This window comes from Petaurus breviceps, unplaced genomic scaffold (assembly GCF_028583685.1).
Source record: "Petaurus breviceps papuanus isolate PSGF00001 unplaced genomic scaffold, PetGlider_PUasm1.0 76, whole genome shotgun sequence".
Taxonomy (NCBI): Eukaryota; Metazoa; Chordata; class Mammalia; order Diprotodontia; family Petauridae; genus Petaurus; species Petaurus breviceps.
In genome coordinates, this window is record NW_027186473.1 from 61,829,125 (window position 1) to 61,852,422 (window position 23,298).

A 23,298-nucleotide genomic window follows, 5' to 3' on the forward strand; every position below is an offset into this window, starting at 1 on the left:
AAATATTTAGGAAATAATTCAGTTTCTTGAAAATATCCAAGAACCTGTGGGTTTTTTTTTTATTTCTGTCTGTTTTTTAATCTCAATAACTATTTTTGTCACCAAAAATATATATCTCAATGGAGACTAGAGTAGTCCTGGATGACTCAGGTTAGTGGGTGGGTAATTTGGGGAAAGTTGATTCTAGAGAAGAAAGAAAAGACTATAGGAATATAGGAACAGATATGTCCCTGTTAGCATGGAGGGTGGCAAGGTTCAAGTTGGGTTTTAAAGTAAAGTAGGATTAGGGGCAGATTTTCTGGCATAAATGTAAACTTAAGAAAGCAAATTCAAGGCTCTAAAAATTCCACTGTTTCAGAGACTGCATTTGCATAGCAAAGAGTCTAGTTCTCTTCCAGAGGAAGTTATTACAGACTTGTGTTATTACAGGAGTCTGAGATGAGTGCCATTTGAGTTGTTTCACAGGATTGATAACTAAGCATATATAAAGAGGAAAAAGGACCTTTGAGATTTTTTTTAATGTGGATTATAGTCAAGATTTAAACTGCAACTTGATGTTTTCAACCATTTTTTTCTCACTATAGCCTTATGTCAAGGCAACTCTGTCTGTAAAAATGATTGATGTATTAATACATTCTCTTATCACAGACTTGACTACCAGTACCATACTCTAAGATCAGGTTCACGGAGGCACTCTAAACCCAGAGAGACAATCTTTGTGTTAGTGGTATATGGGCTGTCTGGTACAGAGATCCAGAGAGAAGAACCAGTCCAGTTTGCACATCAGTGTCCCACACGTGTGTATTGAAGATCCAGAGGTGCAGGAGTACTTTAAAGCAGAGGTATTATGTTTTCCCCAATAGCACAGATAATTTCTCCAATTATAATTACTGGCAAGTGGAGGGAATGTGAAAGTAAACTTGCTCGTACTTTGATTAATGTATTATGAAACTAGAAGTGTCTACAGGACTGAGAGAAGTGAATCAGCTCAAAGTGGAAGGTGCTAAGAACCTTTCCTTCTGTTGCTTGGGGAGGCTAGGTGGCACAGTGAATAAAGCACTGGCCCTGGAGTCAGGAGTAACTGGGTTCAAAACCGGCCCGACACTTAATACAAAACCTAGCTTGTGTGACCCTAGGCAAGTCACTTAACCCCAATTGTCCTCCAAAAAGCAAAAAAAAAAAAATGGAAACTCATTTGTCCTTTGTTTTTCTCCTTAGGGACATGGCTGAAGCTCACGTAGCTGAAAGATTCAAGGAAGAGCTGAGCTGTCCTGTGTGCATGGACTATTTCAGAAACCCAGTGACCTTGGGCTGTGGCCATAGCTTTTGCTGCTTGTGCCTCCTCAACAGCTGGGGAGAAGTTGACATGCCCTGCCCTTGTCCTTTGTGCAAAAGAGCCTTCCATGTGAAAGACTTGGAGTCCAACTATCGCCTAGGGAAGCTGACCAGTTTAGGCAGGAAACTGAGACCCTATTTACTGCAATTAGAAGAGGAAAAGGTCACATGTGAGAAACACCAGGAGGAGAAAAAGTTGTTTTGTGAAAAAGACCAATCCTTCCTCTGTGTAGATTGTTTTCAACCCCAGGAACACATCGGGCATACAGTGCACACTGTAAAAAAGGCTGCAGAGGATTCTAGGGTAAGTGTCTTTGGTTAAAAGCTGTGTAGGTTGCAATCCTTCTCTCCCAGTTGGTGGATCTTCTGAGCCAATCACCTGTATCAGAAGCAGCTGCTTTGGAGGCCGTGGAGCCCCATGATTGACCTCTGGGTCAGCTCTAGTTTTTAGTTCCCAGGCAGCAAATAGTGACAGGCACTCTAAATGTCATTGGCTGGGATTTTAGATCTAGCTCAGGTAAGAGCATCATGAGTAAAATGATGGCTGGTATTTCCTTAGGACAAACTCCAAAAGACTTTGGATCTTCTCTGGAAAGAAGTGGAGACAGTTCAGAACATGCTGACAGAAGAGAGAGAGAAGGAGAAGATTTGGAAGGTGAGTGTCTTGCTCTTTGAGAGGGGAGTCAGAATATTCATGACAGTCTGAGGCTCTAAGGTCTTTCACACAGTCCCAAAGGGGACCTGAGGTTGCTATCAGGCAATAGATATTGGTGCCAGTGATAATCCCCCTTGAAGATTTCAGCCTTTTAAGTGTAAAAGTTTGTTCAGAAGGATTAGATCTTATGATTTTATCAGCATTTGAACTTTTGAATTAGGATCCTCCCTTTAAGGCCAACAACTTCTCTGAAACCTACAGTTTTAGCAAGTTACCTAAAGCCAGACATGGTTAAAGAATGTACACAGAGGCTCAGATTCTATCTGGCCCACTTGTCAATACAAGCATCACAAATGTTTAGATTCCTTGAGAGTCTACCCAATATAGTGGATCTTTAATAAACTTTGTTTTTCTTTGGCTGAAAAAAAATGGAATGTGTACAGAGTCACCAGGTCAGCATATACTAGAGACAAGTCTTAAACCTATATCTTCTTGGCTCTGAGACTACTACCTCAAGTTATCTCTCACATTAGAGGATAAATATTCAAGAAAAAGTTTCCTAAGGATAAGGAGGAAAGGGCTTCGGAACATGGATTCATAGGCCTTTATACCGTATTGAACTAATTTAATTCCTTGCAGGAAAAGATCTACACTTGGAAGGAGAGTATAAGAGCCGAATATACAAGATTCTATGAATTGCTGAAGAAAGAAGAGAAGCTTCATTTTCACATAATGGCCAAGCAGGAAAGTGACAACCTGAAGAGTGTAAGAGAAAGTGAGACCAGACTTTCTCAGCACCTTCACCACTTGAAAGAGGTGATCACAGACATTGAACAACATAGCTGGAAGACCAATAGCCAGCTTCTGCAGGTGAGACCTGGAAATGGGTCTAATAGTCTATTGTACTTTCCCAGCTCCATAAGACCTCCAAAGCCCAAGACTCACCCTCTCTCTCTCTTTCTCTCCAGGTGGTAGGAGATACACTGACCAGGTAAGATTCAATTTTGAGTCCTGTTACGAGCAGTAGAACAACAGGGTAACATTTGTTGGTGGAATATTGAGAGGAAACGTGTACAGTAGCAATAAAAGAGTCTTTCTGATGGGAGGAAAGGGCAATGAGGCCAGAAGCCTATGCTGATCCCTGAGGATAAATAAGTCTGCCCTCTTTGCAGGTGTGAATCACTCTTGAATCACCGTCCAGAGACTGTCACCATTTCAGGGATCATGTTTCAAAACACTATGATGTGGGAAATGCTGAAATACTTCAAAGGTAAGAATCAGCCCTGGAGTCATTAAGCTTACATTTCAAAATACCCAGTTACTTCCTTAAAGGGTTGGTTCATGGTGATTGGGTGGGTGGGCATCCAGGAAACTGTGGCACTTTCTTAGCCCTAGGACTAAAACAAAAGGAGCTTGAAGATTATTTCTTTGTAACAATGCAGGGATTTTGAGTGGGGGGTGGGGTGGGGCAGAGCCAAGATGGCGGAGTAGAAGTACGACCCTCCCGCGGCTCCGGCTTCCACCCTCCCCAATCCATGTAAAAAGGGGACTCTAAACAAACTTTGGAGCTGCAGAACCCACAAAATGACACAGAGAAGCTAACCTCCCGCTGGGGACAGCCCGGCAGGCCGGCAGGAATCGGCCAGCGCAAAGCTCTGGGAGCCAAGCCCAGCCCCACTCCGAGGCTTTAGCCCCAGGGCAGGCCTGACCAGCCGCCAGCCAGAGGGACTCCAGATCAGCAGCAGCTGTGGCTGTTTCCAGATTTATCAATACATAGATGCGAAGGACAAGTTCTAATAAGGAATAATAGCAGGCGACGGCGCGGTGGCCTGCGCAGGAAGGTGCAGCTGCGGCAGCGCAGCGGGTGCAGGCTGGGAAGGCGCAGCGGCCTGTGCAAGAAGGCATGGTGGACGCGGGCCTGGAAGGGGCCTGATCAACTTTGAGGGCAAGTCTTCCCACCAACCACAAGGTCCACTACCAGGCCTATCACCAAAGGGCTGGGACTGGAAAGAGCAAGGTAAGAAGCAAAGACAGGAGCCCCTATACTGGACAGCAAACACTCCTGGGGCTACCACATCATAGCACAGAAATCTTTTTTTTTTAAAAAGCCCCTTTCAGGACCTCCAAAGACAAGGATGGCAGACAGAGTGAACCCCACTTGCTCCAAACCCCCCATCTGACCCTGAAAATATAGTAACTCTTGCCCCAGGGCAAAACCCTCTACAGTAAAGGCTTGGGATCCTAGAGGAAGGGCGTGGCTAGGACACTGCCTCAAAATGGGTAGAAAGCAGACTACAAAGACAAAGACTCTAGAGTCCTACTATGCTCAGAGGGAGGAACCAACCTCAGAGGGAGACACTGTGGACTCCACACCCACAGCTGAGACTTCAACAGGGAATGGATCCCAAGCACAGAAGGCTCTCCTAGATGAGATCAAAAGGAACTTTGAAAGCAAAATGAGAGAGATAGAAGACAAAATGAATAATTCTCTCAAAACAAAAATAGCAGAATTTGAAAAACATTATAATGAGGAAAACATCTCTCTAAAAAGAAACGTGTATGATATGGAAAAGGAGCTTCAAAAATTAACCAAGGAAAATGATTTGCTAAAAACCAGAATTAAACAAATGGAAACAAATAACTCTATGAGGAACCAAGAATTAGCCAAGCAAAACAACAAAAATGAAAAATTAGAAAAAGAGGTAAAATACCTCAAAGAAAAAATAACAGACCTGGAAAACAGGAGAGATAATCTGAGAATCATAGGCCTACCAGAAAATTATGATGAAAAAATGAGCCTGGACAACATTCTCCAAGAGCTCGTTAAGGAAAACTGCCCTGAGATACTAGAACCTGAGGGGAAAATAGAAATCGACATAATCCACCGGACACCTGCTGTAAGAGATCCCAAACTGAAAAATCCTCGAAATGTTGTGGCCAAACTCCAGAACTACCAGATAAAAGAGAAAATACTTCAAGCGGCCAGAACGAAACAATTGAAATATCGAGGGTCCACAGTGAGGACTGCACAGGATTTGTCAGCCTCCACACTGAAAGATCGGAGGCAGTGGAATACAATTTTCAGGAAGGCAAAACAGCTCGGATTACAACCAAGGATCACATACCCAGCGAGACTGAGCGTATTCTTCCAGGCAAAGAGATGGTCATTCAATGATATTACAGGGTTCCAGACCTTCTTGATAAAAAAGCCAGAACTCAATGGAAAATTCAACCTCCAATTACGAGAAGCAACTGACTTAGAAAGGTAAACAAGGAGAACACACATTATTTTAGAGGGAAAGAGGGGAGGGAGAGGAGCTTCGCATGAGATCTGTTCCTGTCATTCTTGATGCGAAGAAAAAATAGCATACCTCATTAAGTATAACAATATCCTACAGGCAGTAGGAGGGGGAAAGGGTTACAAAAGGGGGGTGGGAGTGATTTGTAGGGAGGGAAGTAGTAAGGGGAAAAGGGGAGGAAAAAGGAGGGGGGCCGAAAAGGGGAGGCGGTGGTCAAAAGGAAAACTATTAAGGGGGGGAAGGGAGAAGGGAGGGAAAATACGAACATTAACAGGGGCAGGAATAAGATGAGGGGAAAGAAACAGATAACAATCATATCTGTAAATGTGAATGGAATGAACTCTCCTATAAAACGGAGACGGATAGCAGAATGGATTAGAAATCATAATCCTACAATATGCTGTTTACAAGAAACACATTTGAAACAGAGGGATACACACAAGGTAAAGGTAAAAGGTTGGAGTAAAATATATCATGCCTCAGCTAAAGTAAAAAAAGCAGGGGTAGCAATCCTTATCTCAGATAAAGCAAATGCAAAAATTGACCTAATTAAAAGAGATAAGGAAGGAAACTATATCCTGTTAAAAGGCACCATAGAGAATGAAGCAATATCACTACTTAACATATATGCACCAAGTGGTGTAGCATCCAAATTCCTAGAGGTGAAGGTAAAGGAATTAGAGGAAGAAATAGATAGCAAAACTATACTAGTGGGAGACCTTAATCTCCCCCTATCTGAACTTGATAAATCCAACCTCAAAATAAACAAGAAAGAAGTTAAGGAGGTGAACAGGATTTTAGAGAGGATAGGTATGATAGATCTCTGCAGAAAACTGAATGGGGATAAAAAGGAATATACTTTCTTCTCAGCAGTTCATGGCACATATTCAAAAATTGACCATGTTCTAGGGCATAAAAACCTCACAATTCTATGCAGTAAGGCAGAAATATTAAGCGCATCATTCTCAGATCATGATGCAATAAAAATTATATGCAATAAAGGGCCAGGGAAAGACAGACTAAAAACTAACTGGAAATTAAACAATTTGATCCTAAAGAATGAGTGGGTCAAACAAGAAATTATAGAAACAATCAGTAATTTCATTCAAGTGAATGATAATAATGAGACAACATACCAAAATCTGTGGGATGCATTAAAGGCAGTTCTTAGGGGAAGTTTTATATCCCTGAGTGCATACGTGATTAAATTAGAGAAAAGGGAGCTCAACGAATTGGGCATGCAATTAAAAAACCTAGAAAAAGAACAAATTCAAAATCCCCAATTAAATACTAAACTAGAAATATTGAAGACTAAAGGAGAGATTAATAAAATTGAAATTAAGAAAACTATTGAACTAATAAATAAAACCAAGAGCTGGTTTTATGAAAAAACCAACAAAATTGATAGACCCTTAGTCAATATGATAAAAAAAAAAAAGAAGAAAACCAAATTATGACTATCAAAAATGAAAAGGGTGAATCTACCTCCAATGAAGAGGAAATCAAAACAATAATTAGGAATTATTTTTCCCAATTGTATGCACATAAATTTGACAATCTTAGGGAAATGGATGAATATTTAGAAACATACAAATTGCCCAGATTAACTGAAGAGGAAGTAGATTACTTAAATAATCCCATCTCAGAAAAAGAAATTGAACATGCCATCAGTCACCTCCCTAGGAAAAAATCTCCAGGGCCAGATGGATTCACTAGTGAATTCTATCAAACATTTAAAGAACAATTGATTCCAATACTCTACAAATTATTTGGGAAAATTAGTGAAGAAGGAGTCCTACCAAATTCTTTTTATGACACAAATATGGTACTGATACCTAAATCAGGAAGAGATAAAACAGAGAAAGAAAATTATAGACCAATCTCCCTCATGAATATAGATGCAAAAATTCTAAATAAAATACTAGCAAAAAGACTACAGCAACTTATCTCAAGAATAATACACTTTGATCAGGTAGGATTTATTCCAGGAATGCAAGGATGGTTTAATATTAGGAAAACCATCAGTATAATTGAGCATATCAACAATAAAACTAGCAGAAACCACATGATCATCTCAATAGATGCAGAAAAGGCTTTTGACAAAATACAACATCCATTCCTATTAAAAACATTAGAAAGTATAGGAATAAATGGAGCCTTCCTTAAAATAATAGGTAGCATCTATTTAAAGCCATCAGCAAGTATTATATGCAATGGGGAGAAGCTGGAAGCATTTCCCATAAGATCAGGGGTGAAACAAGGGTGTCCACTATCACCCCTCTTATTCAATCTGGTACTAGAAATGTTAGCAGTAGCAATTAGAGAAGAAAAAGAAATCAAAAGAATCAAGTTAGGCAAAGAAGAGACCAAGCTATCACTCTTTGCAGATGATATGATGATATACTTAGAGAATCCTAGAGAATCAAGTAAAAAACTGCTTGAGACAATAAATAAATTTGGCAAAGTTGCAGGATATAAAATAAACCCACATAAATCCTCGGCATTCCTATATATTTCCAATGAAACTCAACAGCAAGAAGTAGAAAGAGAAATCCCATTTAAAGTTACTGTAGACATTATAAAATATTTGGGAATCTACCTGCCAAAATAAACCCAGGACCTGTATGATCATAACTACAAAACACTTTTCACACAAATAAAGTCAGATCTAACTAATTGGAAAAATATCAATTGCTCATGGCTGAGTCGAGCTAATATAATAAAAACGACAATTTTACCTAAATTAAATTATATATTTAGTGCCATACCAATTAATTTACCAAAAAACTACTTTATAGAGTTAGAAAAAAATAGTAACAAAATTCATCTGGAAGAATAAATGGTCCAGAATATCAAGGGAATTAATGAAAAAAAATGCTAGGGAAGGTGGACTAGCTTTACCAGATTTCAATCTGTACTATAAAGCAGCAGTCATCAAAACTACTTGGTACTGGTTTAGGAATAGAGGAGTGGATCAATGGAATAGATTAGGCACACGAGATTCATAAGTCAACGATTACAATAATATATTGTTTGATACACCCCCAGACCCTGGTTTTGGGGATAAGAACTCACTATTTGACAAAAACTGCTGGGAAAACTGGAATATAGTATGGCAGAAACTGGACATAGACCATTATCTAACACCATATACCAAAATCAAGTCTAAATGGGTTAATGATCTAGGTATAAAGGTTGATACTGTAAGCAGGCTGCTAAAACAAGGAATAGTTTACCTATCAGACTTGTGGAGAGGGAATGACTTTATGACGAAACAGGAATTAGAGAACATTATAAAATGTAAAATGGATAATTTTGACTACATGAAATTGAAAAGTTTCTGTACAAATGAAGCCAATGTAACCAAGATTAGGAGGGAGGTGGGAAATTGGGAAAGAATCTTTACAACCTATATCTCTGACAAAGGACTCATCTCTAAAATATACAGAGAACTGAGTCAAATTTGTAAGAATACAAGTCATTCCCCAATTGATAAATGGTCAAAGGATATAAACAGGCAGTTTTCAGAGAAAGAAATTAAAGATATCTATAAGCACATGAAGAAATGCTCTAATTCACTATTGATTAGAGGTATGCAAATGAAAACAACTCTGAGGTACCACATCTCACCAGTCAGATTGGCTAAGATGACAAAACAGGAAAATGACAAATGCTGGAGAGGATGTGGGCAAACTGGAACACTAATGCATTGTTGGTGGAGTTGTGAACTGATCCAGCCTTTCTGGAAAGCAATCTGGAACTATGCCCAAAGGGCTATAAATACTTTCATACCCTTTGATCCAGCAATACCACTCCTAGGGTTATATCCCAAAGAGATCATAGAAATGGGAGAAAGACCCATATGTACAAAAATGTTTATAGCAGCTCTTTTTGTTGTGGCAAAGAATTGGAAATTAAGGGGGTGTCCATCAATTGGGGAATGGCTGAACAAGTTGTGGTATATGCATGTTATGGAATATTATTGCGCTATAAGAAATGGGGAGCAGGCGGTCTTCATATTTACCTAGAGAGGCTTAAAAGAACTGATGCTGAGTGAGAAGAGTAGAACCAGGAGGAATTTGTACACAATTACAGACACAACGTATGTGTGATGACCAACTTTGATAGACTGGACTCTTCTCAACAATGCAGGGATATAAGTCAATCCCAAAAGACGCATGATGGAGAGAAAAACGTGCATCCAGAGAAAGAACTAGAAAGAACTAAATTTATATCCAGGTGGAAGCAAAATACCTGATCTTTTTCGTTCTCTTATTTGATTTTATGTCCTCTTTACCATTTTTCATTCCAGCTGGTACAATCCATCCTTATAACCTGACCATTGTATAATGTGAAAGTATTTACAGATCCTATACTTGATTATAAGATGCCATGGGGGGGAGGGGAAGGAGGGGGACAAAATGTGAAATTCAAGGAATTGTGGAATTGAATCCTATAAACTAAAAGGAAACAAACAAATTAATAAATTAAAAATTGAATTTAAAAATAAAAAAAACAATGCAGGGATTTATTTTTTTTCCTACAAAATACGCACTTCTAGACCTGGAAGTATTTCTATGGGGGTAATGTCAGCTTGTGAGTGATACAGGGAGTAAAGTTCTTGCCTTCAGTTGACAGTAATACATATATTCTGATATTTGTCATACAGGCTGTAAAGCAATTTAAAATAGCTTGGTCCTCTCACTGACACAACTCTTCTTTGGGAAGTTTTTCTGCTCTGATTTCATGGATACAGAAAAATTCAGTTAGAGGACCTTATATTGAGCCTCTTTGTCCACTCAGGCCCTGAGAAGCTAAACCACTCACCTACTTGTTCTTTCTTTTCAGTGGATGTGACCCTGGATCCCAAAACTCCTTCTCCACATCTCATCCTGTCTGATGACCGGAGGACTGTTGTACATAGGGGAAGCCAGCAAAACATACAGTTCTCCATCAACCAATATGAAAACAATTTCATTTTAGGGGCTCAATTCTTCACATCTGGCATCCACTACTGGGAGGTCGAAGTGGGAGATAGCAGGCAATGGGCAGTTGGTGTATGCAAGAAGTCACTGAGGAGTGATGAAGACTTCTTTTTCCCTTTTGAGGAAATATTCCTCCTTTCATATATTAGGAAAGGAGACAAGTGTACTATCATGACCACTCCCCCCTACTTTGAACATCAAGTCCATGTCCCTATTCTCAGGGTTGGGATTTTGCTAGACTGTGATGAAGGGACCATCTCATTTTATGATGCTTTGGAGAGATGCTTCATATATCATTTCCCTCACTTCCCCTTCTCTGGGCCACTTCAACCCCTCTTTTCTCCTTGTCCTCCAATAGGGAAAGAGAATGGGACCCCTATGACTATTAGGCCTTGACATATTTCTAATTTTAAGGCATTGCAATATCCATGTCTGAAGAAGATACAGCTCCAAAACTAATATATGTCTGACCAGCTTTCAATATTGTTCGCAATGCATTATCTCAAAGCATTTATGTTAGGTGATTGGTAGGGAAACATTAGATTTCTGTTACTTGACACCAATACTGATTTTCTAATGGAACCTTATCAGAAAGACAAATAAACATTCAGTAAGCCCTCAATAGGAACAATGAGATTGTTCCTATTCTGGTATTATAACAGGTTTATATCTAGACCTGTCATTTAGTAGATGCTTTGCTTTAAGAAATCCACATATCCTTTTAAGGACACAGCTTATTGTCATTTTTTATTTTTTATGTTATAGAAATGAGATATAGCTTCCCTCCTTACTCCATAGGATAATGGTAAGTTATAAAGGAAATATGTAAAAGGTCCTTTGTAAGGGTAGAATTCCATTTAACTATGATGTCAAATAATTGCTATTTGTACAGAAATTCTTCTCTGAAAATGAGCTCGTTACTTTCAATAAAGATGTACTTCTATCACTTTGAATGTCATTAAATGTTGAAAGTTTAAAAGAATTGTATAATAATGATGGTAAACATGTAGTTGGGGGAGGTAGAGAATGAATGCTCAAGAACGAACTGGAGAAATAAAGCCATTTTAAGGAATGAGTGGGTCAAAGAACAAATCACTAGAGCTATGTATGTTTTACAGAGAGTGATAACAGTGAAACAAAGCAGGACAACTAATGGGAGGAAGCTGAATCCTCCTCAAAATGAAAATGTATTCCTCATGGGGTGGCCAGGTAGCTGTAGCGGCAAGCACCCCAAGCGTCCTCAGGTTTGCCGCCAATACAGGTTCTTGGATCTGCTTTGTTAAAGGAAAGCAACTCAAAATGGGTTAACAAGCTTACTTTAATCAGTCAGACATATATCGTTTACCTTGTTCAGGGGGAAAAGGTTAGCACCCCGAACTTCAAAGCATACAGGCAGAATTATCAAGACAGAAACAGATCAAGTAGACAGATTTCCAAACTGTCCAACCATTACATCCATACCCAGTCAACATCTGGGTTTTTCAAAGCCAAGGGGGCTCTGGACAACGGCTTTTCAGAATACAGATCAAATCAGAGAACACTTCTTAAAGTGAGCCCCCAAAACAAAGCCTCACATCAGGGCTTATATAGCCTTCTCCTGGCTCAGAGAATGTAACAACCTTATTGACTCACTGGCCAATCAAAAAGTATCTACTGAAAAACAAGCCTCCCACCCCAGGCTTCAGGTGCACTTTAGCCTAGGGGCAGGGAAGATCTTTAAAATTTACATTTGCATTACATTTGGCCCCAAGATCTTTCATGCCCATAGCATAGACAATTTACTTTTGAATTAGCATTAAACATCTCTTAGGTCACATTTTCAAAGTACAGAACTAAAGTTACCAAAGTGGCCACTGGGCCTTAAACAAACACAAAGTACATAGATAGCATTATCACTTCAGTTCAAAACAAGAGTTCAAACAAAGTTCTTGGGGGGGGGGGTGTCCCTCCCCCCACACAGCTCCAGCCCCTGCTTCCAAGTACAGAGAGGGGGCTGGGCAACAAAACCGACAAGGTGGGGTCCCTGGGGATCCAAGGCACTTCATCCCACCCACCATAGTCACAAGTCCATCCCCCCCCCTGGGTCCCAAACTGTGGGATGCAGCCAGGAAACATATTCAGTGCCCCTGCTTTGCTGCTCAGTTCTTATCTTTTCCAGTGGCTGAATTCCGAACTCCTAGGTTCCTTCTCCTCCCGCAGGCGGCAGCCGCTCCTGGCTTCTGCCCAGGTCCCGATGCAGGAAGCTCACCATTCCTGCTCTCAGCTCAGCGAAGTCTGCATGGAGGCCATTCTTCTCTCCTGCTCCAGGGCTCCACAGAATCACAGCTACCACAACTGGGAAACAAACAATTATCCCAGTCCCCATACTTTCCTTTTACTCTGCAGATCCTGTTTGTGACGCCATTTTGTAGCGGCAAGCACCCCAAGCGTCCTCAGGGTTTGCCGCCAATACAGGTTCTTGGATCTGCTTTGTTAAAGGAAAGCAACTCAAAATGGGTTAACAAGCTTACTTTAATCAGTCAGACATGTATCATTTACCTTGTTCAGAGGGAAAAGGTTAGCACCCCGAACTTCAAAGCATAAAGGCAGAATTATCAAGACAGAAACAGATCAAGTAGACAGATTTCCAAACTGTCCAACCATTACATCCATACCCAGTCAACATCTGGGTTTTTCAAAGCCAGGGGGGCTCTGGACAACGGCTCTTCAGAATACAGATCAAATCAGAGAACGCTTCTCAAAGTGAGTCCCCAAAACAAAGCCTCACATCAGGGCTTATATAGCCTTCTCCTGGCTCAGAGAATGTAACAACCTTATTGACTCACTGGCCAATCAAAAAGTATCTACTGAAAAACAAGCCTCCCACCCCAGGCTTCAGGTGCACTTTAGCCTAGGGGCAGGGAAGATCTTTAAAATTTACATTCGCATTACAGTAGCACAGTGAGTAAGAGCACCAGCTCCAGTGTCGGGATGACCTGGGGATTGAATCTGGGCTCAGACATTTAGCACCCACCCAGAAACACCTGGCCATGTAACCTTGAGCAAGTTACCTAACCCCAATTGCTTAAAAAAAAAAAAAAGAAAATTTATTCCTCAGAATGCACATTAATATATTACAAAGAGAGGAAAATGACAAATTTAGTATTAAATAAAAAATGTTTTGTATGTATACACACTAATAATCCTAAAGAAATGCAAAAGAAGACATTGCAAAAATCACACACTAACATTTTTAAAAACCTGTTAATATAAAGACATTAAGCTGATTTTCAAAAATATGTTAGTATATATAGGAATTCATGAGCAGGAAGACAAACCTTCCATTCTCTCTATTAGATGTACTTCTTTCTGCTTAGAAGTTATTAGAATGGAGTTACTTAAAGCCTAATAACCATACCTCTTACATAGAGCATCATGTACCTTCCTCTGTTCAAACAGTAGAGATTTTTCTCAGCTATGATGAAAGGATTTTCCATAGAAAGCATAAGCTACACTTCTGCATAACTTTTCTGTTGGCTCCTGAGCTTCCTTCCAGGCCCTGTGGTTCCTCTCCTTCTAGGCCCCTTGCTGCTTCTCACAACCTTTTATGTGCTTTGTTCAGAGGATGGGGAGATTAGAACCAGTTGAAGGACCTGGCAAGTCTCCATGAAGAAGCTGACAATCTAACCCTTACAGTATGGGAAGGAATTTGTCACAGTAATATAGTATTGGATCTCCCTGACCTTGACAAAATCAAAAATACAAATGCACCAAGAGTAAAGGAAGGTTAGAGAATAGTAGGCTGAATGCATGGCTGTAGTTAGTTAGGTTTGGGTTTAGCAAATTTGGAGAATACATGGGAGACAAGGAATGGAAGCAGGTTAGGTAGTGAATGACTAAACAGGAAGGCTGCCTTAAGTGTCTTTGCTTTGCCAACAACCCTCCTTAGGTTTTTTCTAGAGCATGGGGTTAGGGACTACAATGCCTTTTGACTGCCTATGATCTACACTAATTCCAGACCTCCTTTTCTGTTTATCTGGTCTCTTCTGGTTACTTTGAAACATGGGATATGAATGGGAATAAAGGGTATTGAATAGAAATTACCTGTCAGTTCCACAGATTGGGGTGCCAAAAGGCCTTTAAATGTCTTCAGCCATTGAAGGATAGATCTCCTTAACAAGAATAAGTATAACACCCAAGAGCAGTATTATCTTAGTGCGCAAAAAACTGAAGAGTAAAATGACAGATCGTTGTGACCAGTATTTCTTTTTATGTGTTATTTTCCCCCAATTACATGTAAAGACGATTTTTAACATTCACTTTTTAATAAGATTTTTATTTTTTTGCTTTTTTAGAGGGGGAAAGGCAGGGCACTTGGGGTTAAGTGACTTGCCCAAGGTCACACAACTAGTAAGAGTTAAGTGTCTGAGGCCAGATTTGAATTCAGGTCCCCTTGATTCCAGAGCCAGTGCTCTATTTACTGCACTACCTAGTCACCCTTTTAATAAGATTTTGAATTGTAAATTTTTCTTCTGCCCTCCTTTCCCTCCCTCCTCCCTAAGAGAGTAAGGTATTTGATATAGGTTATATTTTGTGCAATTATCTAAAACACATTTGCATATTAGTCATGTTGTAAAAGAAGAAACAGAAAAAGAAAAAAAAGCTATGAAAAAATTTTAAAGTGAAAATAGTGCACTTTGACCTGCATTCAGACTCCATCAGTTCTTTCTCTGGATGTGGATAGCATTTTCCATGTCAGACTTGGATCATTGTCTTTCTGAGAAGAGCTAAGTTAATCATAGTTGATCATTGCACAATGTTGCTGTTACTGTGTACAATTGAATAGTATTTCTTAAGAAAGCAGTGAAAAGAAGTGAGGGAGAGAAAACAAATCTGTAGATAGCTTGGTAAGGGACTCAAAGAAACCAATTCAACTCAAAACCATTTATAGATGACAGTGGAAGCACACCACATGGAAGGATGGAACAAGTGTGTTATCATTTATGCAGTGACCTCTTCTCACAACTAATCATAGTGAAATACCCATATTTGTACTTAGCTCCTCAAAATCTTATATCCTCTATAAAGACATGGATTTAGCATTTAAGAAAATGAGGTTGGGAAAGGTAATTAGACCTAAGCATCTACAGACAAAATACATAATGGAGGCAGAAAATTTTTGAAAGCAGTCAGGGGTCAGTTTTTGAAGTATTTCAGAGAGGTGAAGGCACTCAAAATTTGGGGGCAAAATCATTAGCACATAAGTGGGTATTGAAAATCAGAGTAACATATCATAATAGATAGAGGCCTTAATTCTAAGTGGAGGTGGATTTAAGTCTTGAATCTGTGATCATTGGGCAAGTCATTCAATCCTTCTGTCTTTAGGCAGCTCCCTCAAACTATAAATTGCAAAATAGGTGTTATACTGCATTGGGAACCAGATTGTCCAACATCTGGACATCCCTTATAAAAATGAAATAACAAGTTATTCCCAAGTCTAGTTGGGTTGGGACTCGAAAGTGACACAGGTCTGAAGCATATAAAGTTTTTGATATCTTGTCTCATGCAGAAGGACTATCAACTCCTCCTCCTACCTCCTCCTTCATGGGACTTCCATGAGACTGCTCTGGTGCTTTCTAGGCTCTGGGATTCTAGGTCCTCAAGCTTCTTAAATTACCTTCTTTACCACACTTCCACTTTCCTCCCAGGGAAGGATATTTTCACGTACTTCACTGAAAAATGGAGATCATCCTTCCTGAAATCATTCTCCTCCTCAACTATACTTTTCAAATCACCAGAAAAACCCACCCTCTCTTCCTTTGTTCCAGTCAAAAAAAGTGCTCTTCTCTGCAATGCCCACTTTTCTACTTGTGACCTTGATTCCCTTCTTTGACATTTCTTCCTAAAGATCGTTCCTTCAATGTTCCCTTTTCTCCTAAACTTTAGCCTGGCTCATTCCTTGCTGCGGATAAACTCATCCATATCTGACTTGTTTGAACAAAAACCAAAAAAACAAATGCAAACCCCCTATTTACATCATCCTCCAGCTATTGTCTCATGTTTCTATTTCCTGTCTCAGTCAGATTCCTAAGTGCCTCCAACTCATTTCTAAACCCTTTGTAGTAGGGGTGGCCAGGTGGCTCAGAGAGTAACAGCACCAGCTCCAGTGTCGGGATGACCTGGGGATCATATCTGGGCTCAGATACTTAGCACCACACCCAGAAATAACTGGCCGTGTAACCTTGAGCAAGTTACTTAACCCCAATTGCTTAAAAAAAAATTTATTGGGGCGGCTAGGTGGTGCAGTGAGTAAAGTGTCGGCCCCGGAGTCAGGAGGACCCGAGTTCGGTTCCGGCCTCAGACACTTAACACCCCCACAAAAATACTAGCCGTGTAACCTTGGGCAAGTTACTTAACCCCAATTGCCCTCCAAAAAAAAAAAGCAAAAAAAAATCCCTTTGTAGTACCACCTTCCATTCCCATCACTCAAAGAAAACTACTTACTCTCTCCAGAGTTACCTATTATTTCTCTATAGTATTGAACACTGTTGATTACCTTCTCCTTCTGAATACTCCCTCTTCCTAGGTTTTGGTGACATTGCTTTGTTCTGTTCCTTACTATCAGACCAATTCTTCACAATTTTCTTTGTGGGTCTATCATCATATACTGATGCGAAGGGTGCATCCCAGTTCTCTCTCTCTCGGTCTCTTTGTACTGGTTTCACTAAACTCTTTTTCTTGGTGATCTTTCTTTTTTTTTTTTTTTTTTTGCTTTTTGGAGGGCAGGGTAATTGGGGTTAAGTGACTTGCCCAAGGTCACATGGCTAGTAAGTGTGTCAATTGTCTGAGGCCGAGTTTGAACTCGGGTCCTCCTCACTCCAGGGCTAGTGCTGTATTTCACTGAGCCACCTAGCCACCCCTCTTAGTGATCTTATCAGCTCTCATCAATTCAATTATAAAGCAGAATCAAAAAACAAACAAAAACATGATACATAAGGCCTACAGCAATGCAAATGGAAGGAAGGATAAAATGAAACTTATTGTTGTTTTAATTAGGCAAATTTTTAAATGAACAAATAAGGCTTGGAAACTGAGAAGAAATGAGAACATACGATTCCCTCCATCACAGGTGTGACATACTATGAGTATGCCATATTACATATAGAATTAGTCAGTTAATACGTTAACTGGTTTTATTAAAGTGTTTACTACTATTTTTTTTCTTTTTAATACTTTGCTTTCATAAAAGGCTCACGAAGCAGGGGCATAGGAGATCAAAGTATGCATTAGTGAATAAAATGGAAAAATAAAAAACATCAATAAATACAAGTTTTTAAACTGATAGTCAGACTATCATATCAGTATGGAGTTTGCTTCATAACTATAGATAAAAGACTACCCCATCAGTAGAACTACAACACCAGCTTCCCCTTATTTTAATTCTTTAGTAGGTATCTTTAGGGAGGCCTTTTCAGGCCTCATTTTTTATGATGTATCTTTAATGAGGCCCATGCAGGAAAACCTTTCAACATAAAAGTCTGGTTTCATAGGGATACTGGTTATAAAAGTTCATTATGCACAAACAGTGAATACTAAGTTTAAAATTAGAGAAACTAGAAGGATGTAATTTGAGAAGGAGATAGAGAAGAGGAAGTGGAGGGTATTTGAAGACAAGACTGAATAGTAAAGATATGAAAATGAACACCAAAAGGAAAAAAGGATGTAGTACACAGGGGTATACCCCCAACTCTTAGGATAGGTCCTAATTAACATGACTGCTTTTTTAGGTACAGGGAACTCTATGGGCCTAGAAGTGTGGCTAAGAAGCACCACGGATGGAGTTACCTTTATTAGTGAATCAGGGGCTACAATAGATCAAAGGAAGGGCATTTACAGAAATTGCATGGTAAGAAAAGTAGTGCCAAAACATCTCCTCATGAAGCCGGGGCATTTTAACCTTAGGGTCTGTCCTGCGTAGCATCATCTCCAAAACTGTCTAGTGACACATTGACCGAGCAGTAAAACTTTGTCAACTGAACCTTGTCCTTTTATTTAAAACAAAAATGTAAAGGTTGACTTCACGCAAGATAATCTTCTCCTGATGACCATTAAAGTATCAGGTCACTCCAGCCTCAAGAAGAAAGATGTGCAACGTTCCTTTTTTTTAAATTTAATAATATTGTATATTTTTCCAATTAGATGTAATAATGATAATTTTAACATTCATCTTTTAAAAGATTTTAAATTTCAAAATTTTTTTCCCTCCCTTCTCTCCCTCATCTCCAAGAAGTAAGCTATCTGATACAGGTTAGACATTCTCAATCACATTAAACATATTTCCACATTAGTTATGTTGTGAAAGAAGGAACAGAAAAAAAAGAAAAAAATACACAAATGGGTCCCCTCCCCCCCAAGTGAAAGTAGTATGCTTTAGCTTGCATTCAGACTCCAATATTCTTCCTCTGGATGTGGATAGCATTTTCCATCATGAGTCTTTGGGAATTGTCTTAGATCATTGTATGTATGTGCATCTTTCTTGTACATGATTAATAATTGACCACCGTTGTGCAGAAGATTGGAAATAACTGCGGCATTCAGTGAAATGGGACAAATTTGCTTAGACTTCAGTTTCCTTTTTTTTCCCAAACTGGAACTGGAACTTTTATTTTGAAGTAGGGTTTTAGGATCAACTACCCTTTCCTGTTGCCCACAAGTGGTGATTACCTTTTATTTACTACTTACTGTATTCATGTTTACCCCACATATAATGTAATATGTTATATGTATGTGTATATGTGAATGCAGATATATACGTATATATGCCATGCACACACAGACGAAAAAATTCTTGGAAAAATAAGTTTCTCTAGTTTCTAAAATAATCATTATTTAATTTTGAGAACTAACCAATCAAATGAGAAAGAGATCATAATTTTGGTAATGAATTGGGCTACATACAGTTAATGATTTTAAAATGTAGTCTTATGGTTACATACAGAAATATGTTTATATATGTAATTTTTTTTTGGAGTGTGGATAAAATGTTAACTATATAATTAAAGAAGAAAGAAGCTCCACTGGCCCTTCAGGGCTTCCATCTCCTCATCCCTACCCCTCAATCAGCACCACATAATTAGTCTCCTGGAGAAGGGTTCCTTTGGGTAGGAAAGCCAAAATGAAAACCTTACTGCTCAAATTAAATCACAATTTACTCCAACACTTCAGTTTGGTATGGATATACTGCTTCCATGATTTGATGAGGAATCTATTATTTAAATATCCTTCAAAAATTTAGGATGAGGATGCATTTCATTCTTTATTCTCTAGATACTGCTGTTAATAATATTAGCCTTTTAGCATTCCTTGCTGAAGGAGCATTATTAAGAAAAGTTGAGGTCTTTGACAGACTGAATTCTTGAAGAGAAAAACTCCATATGTCTAGTCAGTATATGGTAGAATGAGCAAGAAGCACAGTCTGTTAACACAAGTAAGGATGTTACAATCCATCTCCTTCATTGCAGGGATGAGGGCCCAGGGAAGTCCTGAGGATTGTGACTGGATGAACTATGAGGTCCTGTCCACTTTTAGATCTATATAACCCAGCAAGTAAGTGGACCCACAGGACCATAGATTTTAAAACTGGAAGGGACTCCAAAGGTCATTTAGTTTAAAACTTTTATTTTACAGATGAAGAAACTGAGACCCACGGAGGGGAAGTGACTTGATCAGTGTCACACAGGAAGGAAGAGGCAGAACTGAGATATGAACAAGGTCTCACTATTCCCAGCTACTTGAAGGAACTGACCTGGAAGATCTTTGGATTCTATGACACCATTATTATTCCTGCCCTATTCTATTTTATTCTATTCTATCATTCTTTCCCCTACACCTTCTTTCACAAGCATTAGATATTAATATCTCAGAGAGGGAGGTGATGCACTCAGAGGACAGAATGAAGAACATTTTGGGGGGTTTGTGACTAATGAGGGAATTTGTTTTGCTCGACTATACCTATATTTTTTAATATTTTTTGCTTTTAGGAGGGAGGATGGCAGAGAAATTGGGGTTAAGTCACTTGCCCAAGGTCACACAGCTAGTTTTGTGTTGTGTCTAAGGCTGGATTTGAACTCAGGTACTCCTGACTCCAGGGCCAGTGTTCTTTTCACTGCACCACCTAGCCACCCCCAACTATACATATTCATAATAGATTTTCAATTTTCTTGCTATCTGGGGGTGGGAGGAGGTAAAGAGAAATGTGGGAGAGAAGGGATTCAGAATTGAAAATAACATTTTTTTAAATGGGAAAATAATTTCACTTTCTTTACAGTTACCATTGCAATTTTGTATGTAAAATCTTTAATCCAATTTTGAGAATTTATTACTAAAACATACTCAAAGTCTGAATTTCCTTATTTAGATGCATTTGGAAGCCAGTCATATAATTATGTGTATAGATCTCGGATAAAACAGTCTAATATTGTTGCTTTCTCAAAATTTATTATTCCACTTAATCAGAAAACTTTTACATTACATCTTTGTCTTATTACTTTATCTAATTGCTCCTTTAGGAGAAGATCATCCCTACATTATAATTTAACCACAAATACAGATTAAAATAATAAGGTTTTTTTTTTATATTTGCATCCTGTTATAGTAACTTGGATATATTCCAGTATCAGTCTTTGAGTTAATCGATTTAGTATTGTACTTACAAAATTTCTACACCTCCTTGCCCTAATTACAGAAATTTGCTGTAAAAGGAAAAGGAGGGACATAGTTATAACAATGTCAAGGCTTGTCCCCTTGAGGGCACAGTCTGACCTGATATATACCATAAAAGGGGAGAAAATTCCCTTAGCTCTATTTGATACTAAGCATGAGCCATATCTGATAGCCAATCACATAGTCATAGGTATCAAAAGCTAGGTTCAGGATGAATTAGGTGGTTAAATTTCTTGTTGAGAAAGGAAATAGCACAATGGAGAAACTGAGTCAAGAGGATATTACTCGATTTTTTTTTTTGCTTTTTTTTGGAGGGGGGAAGACTGGGCAATTGGGGTTGCCCAAGGTCACAATAGCTATTAAGTGTTAAGTGTGTGAGGCCAGATTTTAACTCAAGTCCTCTTGACTCTAGGGCCAGTGAGACAGAGATTCATTGTGCCACCTAGCCAACTCCAATTTTTTCCCAGGGAAAAATATCACCTGTCACAGTTCTTAGACTGTGTAGCACATGCCATTTTCTACTGTTGACTTAACAACAGTTCAGACAACCATCCTTATAATTAAAATTCAAAACAAACTTACTCTACAGATTGGGAGGTAAGGGTGGTTCGGAAAGACCAAGACACATTTTAATACAGCATCATCACACAGAATGAAAGGGTGGTCTGTTGTGTTAGTAAGCTGATGTTTGTTGTTTTCTCCTGTGTCATATTCCATGGGTCAGTGGGACCAGTGTATGGACCACGCCACACTTACACAACACCAGACTTGAATGTCCAAAGTCAGCAAGTTATAGGGTAGAACACAGGCCTGTTTGTGTAACTGTGCCCATACATGGATTGATGGGAGACTCAGATGTGGGCCCTTTGGACACAAGTAATATAAAAATAATTTTTAGGACTTTGACAAGGAACTCCTGAGACACCAGGTAATCTTTAGCAAACTACTTTTTTTGACCTTTTTGCAAGAGGTTTTTATTTTATTTTATCCTCTGGACTGCTTTTAAACTGCCTAAGTGAATAACTTCCACTAGAGGAATCAGAATGTTTGTAGTAAAAAATATTGCTTGGTTGAACCCATAATTCTGAGTGATGAGTAATAATTACCCAGATAGAGTCCAAATAATACTGATACCAGAGGATGGTTAATTCTTCATCAATAAATAACCTTGTCATTCCCTTAATGACCTTGCAACTTCTGACTCCATAGAAAAATGACAAGAACAATATTCATTTTAAAATTTAATTTAATATAAACTTATAAACATACATTTTTGTTTAAAAATCCCCAACAAATTTTTATAGAACTGGTGACCAAATAACCACTTATTCTAATATTTACATAAAAACCAATGATAAGACACATTAAAAACTTGATCAGGAAAGGAAATAGATGTTATAGTTTGACTTAGTCTCAAAGAGGTTAAGAACTTTGCCTATAAAGAATTGGAAATGGAGGGGATGCCCATCAGTTGGGAAATGACTGAAGAAGTCATAGTATATGAAGTCATTAGCTTCCATTTGCCCCAATCTAATTTTGAAGGAATTATTCTCATCAGTGAGCTTTTAAACTTCCTTTTCCATCTATACTTTTTAAGGCATTCTTCTCCTCATTGGCTTTTTTGGACCTCTTTTTCTATTTGAGTTAGTCTGTTTTTTAAGATGTTATTTTCTTCAGTCAGGCTGTGGACTTATTTTTAATTATTTTCTTGCATCATTCTAATTTCTTTTCCCAATTTTTCTTCCACTTCTCCTACTTGATTTTCAAAATCCTTCTTGAGCTCCTCCAAGGCCTGCAACCAATTCATATTTTTCTTGGAGGCTTTTGATGCAGGAGTTTTGACTTTGTTGTCTTCTTCTGGTTCTATGTTTTGATCCTCTTTGTCCCCCCAAAAAAGATTCTATAGTCTGATTGCACTTCCTCTGTTTGTTCATCTTGCCAGCCAATTATTTGACTTTTGAGCTCTTTGCCATGGCAGAACTCTGCATACAGAGTGGAGAGTGCTGTGTCCCAAATTTCTGGGGTTTTGTATAGCTGTTGTCAGAGTTTCTACAAGGTACCTGTCTCAAAACTGTGAGGAAGACTTTCTCTCCACAGCCTCAAAAAGCTCTGCCACACCAGTGCTCCCAGACTTCCACCCAAGACTCTGATCCAGATCCAAGAAGGGCAATGCAAGAGAATACTGCCTCATTGCCAGCAGAGAGATTCCTGCAAATGCCCTCTGGACAGTCACTTGGTCCCCTTATAATCTGTAGGCCTGGAGCTGGAAGCAGCAGCAGCAACAGAAGTTGCAGCCTTGGTCACCTCCGTCGCCCCCAGGGCA

General features: G+C 39.0%; 1 protein-coding gene across 1 annotated transcript; it reads left to right on the top strand.

Moving 5' to 3' along the window:
* The first annotated feature begins 1,222 nt into the window (after positions 1 to 1,222).
* LOC138174853 (probable E3 ubiquitin-protein ligase TRIML1) lies at positions 1,223 to 10,701 on the top strand. Its single transcript, XM_069105078.1, has 6 exons — positions 1,223 to 1,639; positions 1,895 to 1,990; positions 2,630 to 2,860; positions 2,959 to 2,981; positions 3,163 to 3,260; positions 10,138 to 10,701. Exons 1-6 carry the CDS (start codon positions 1,223 to 1,225, stop codon positions 10,668 to 10,670), a joined length of 1,398 nt encoding a protein of 465 aa, XP_068961179.1. The 3' UTR covers positions 10,671 to 10,701.
* Positions 10,702 to 23,298: the final 12,597 nt, after the last annotated feature.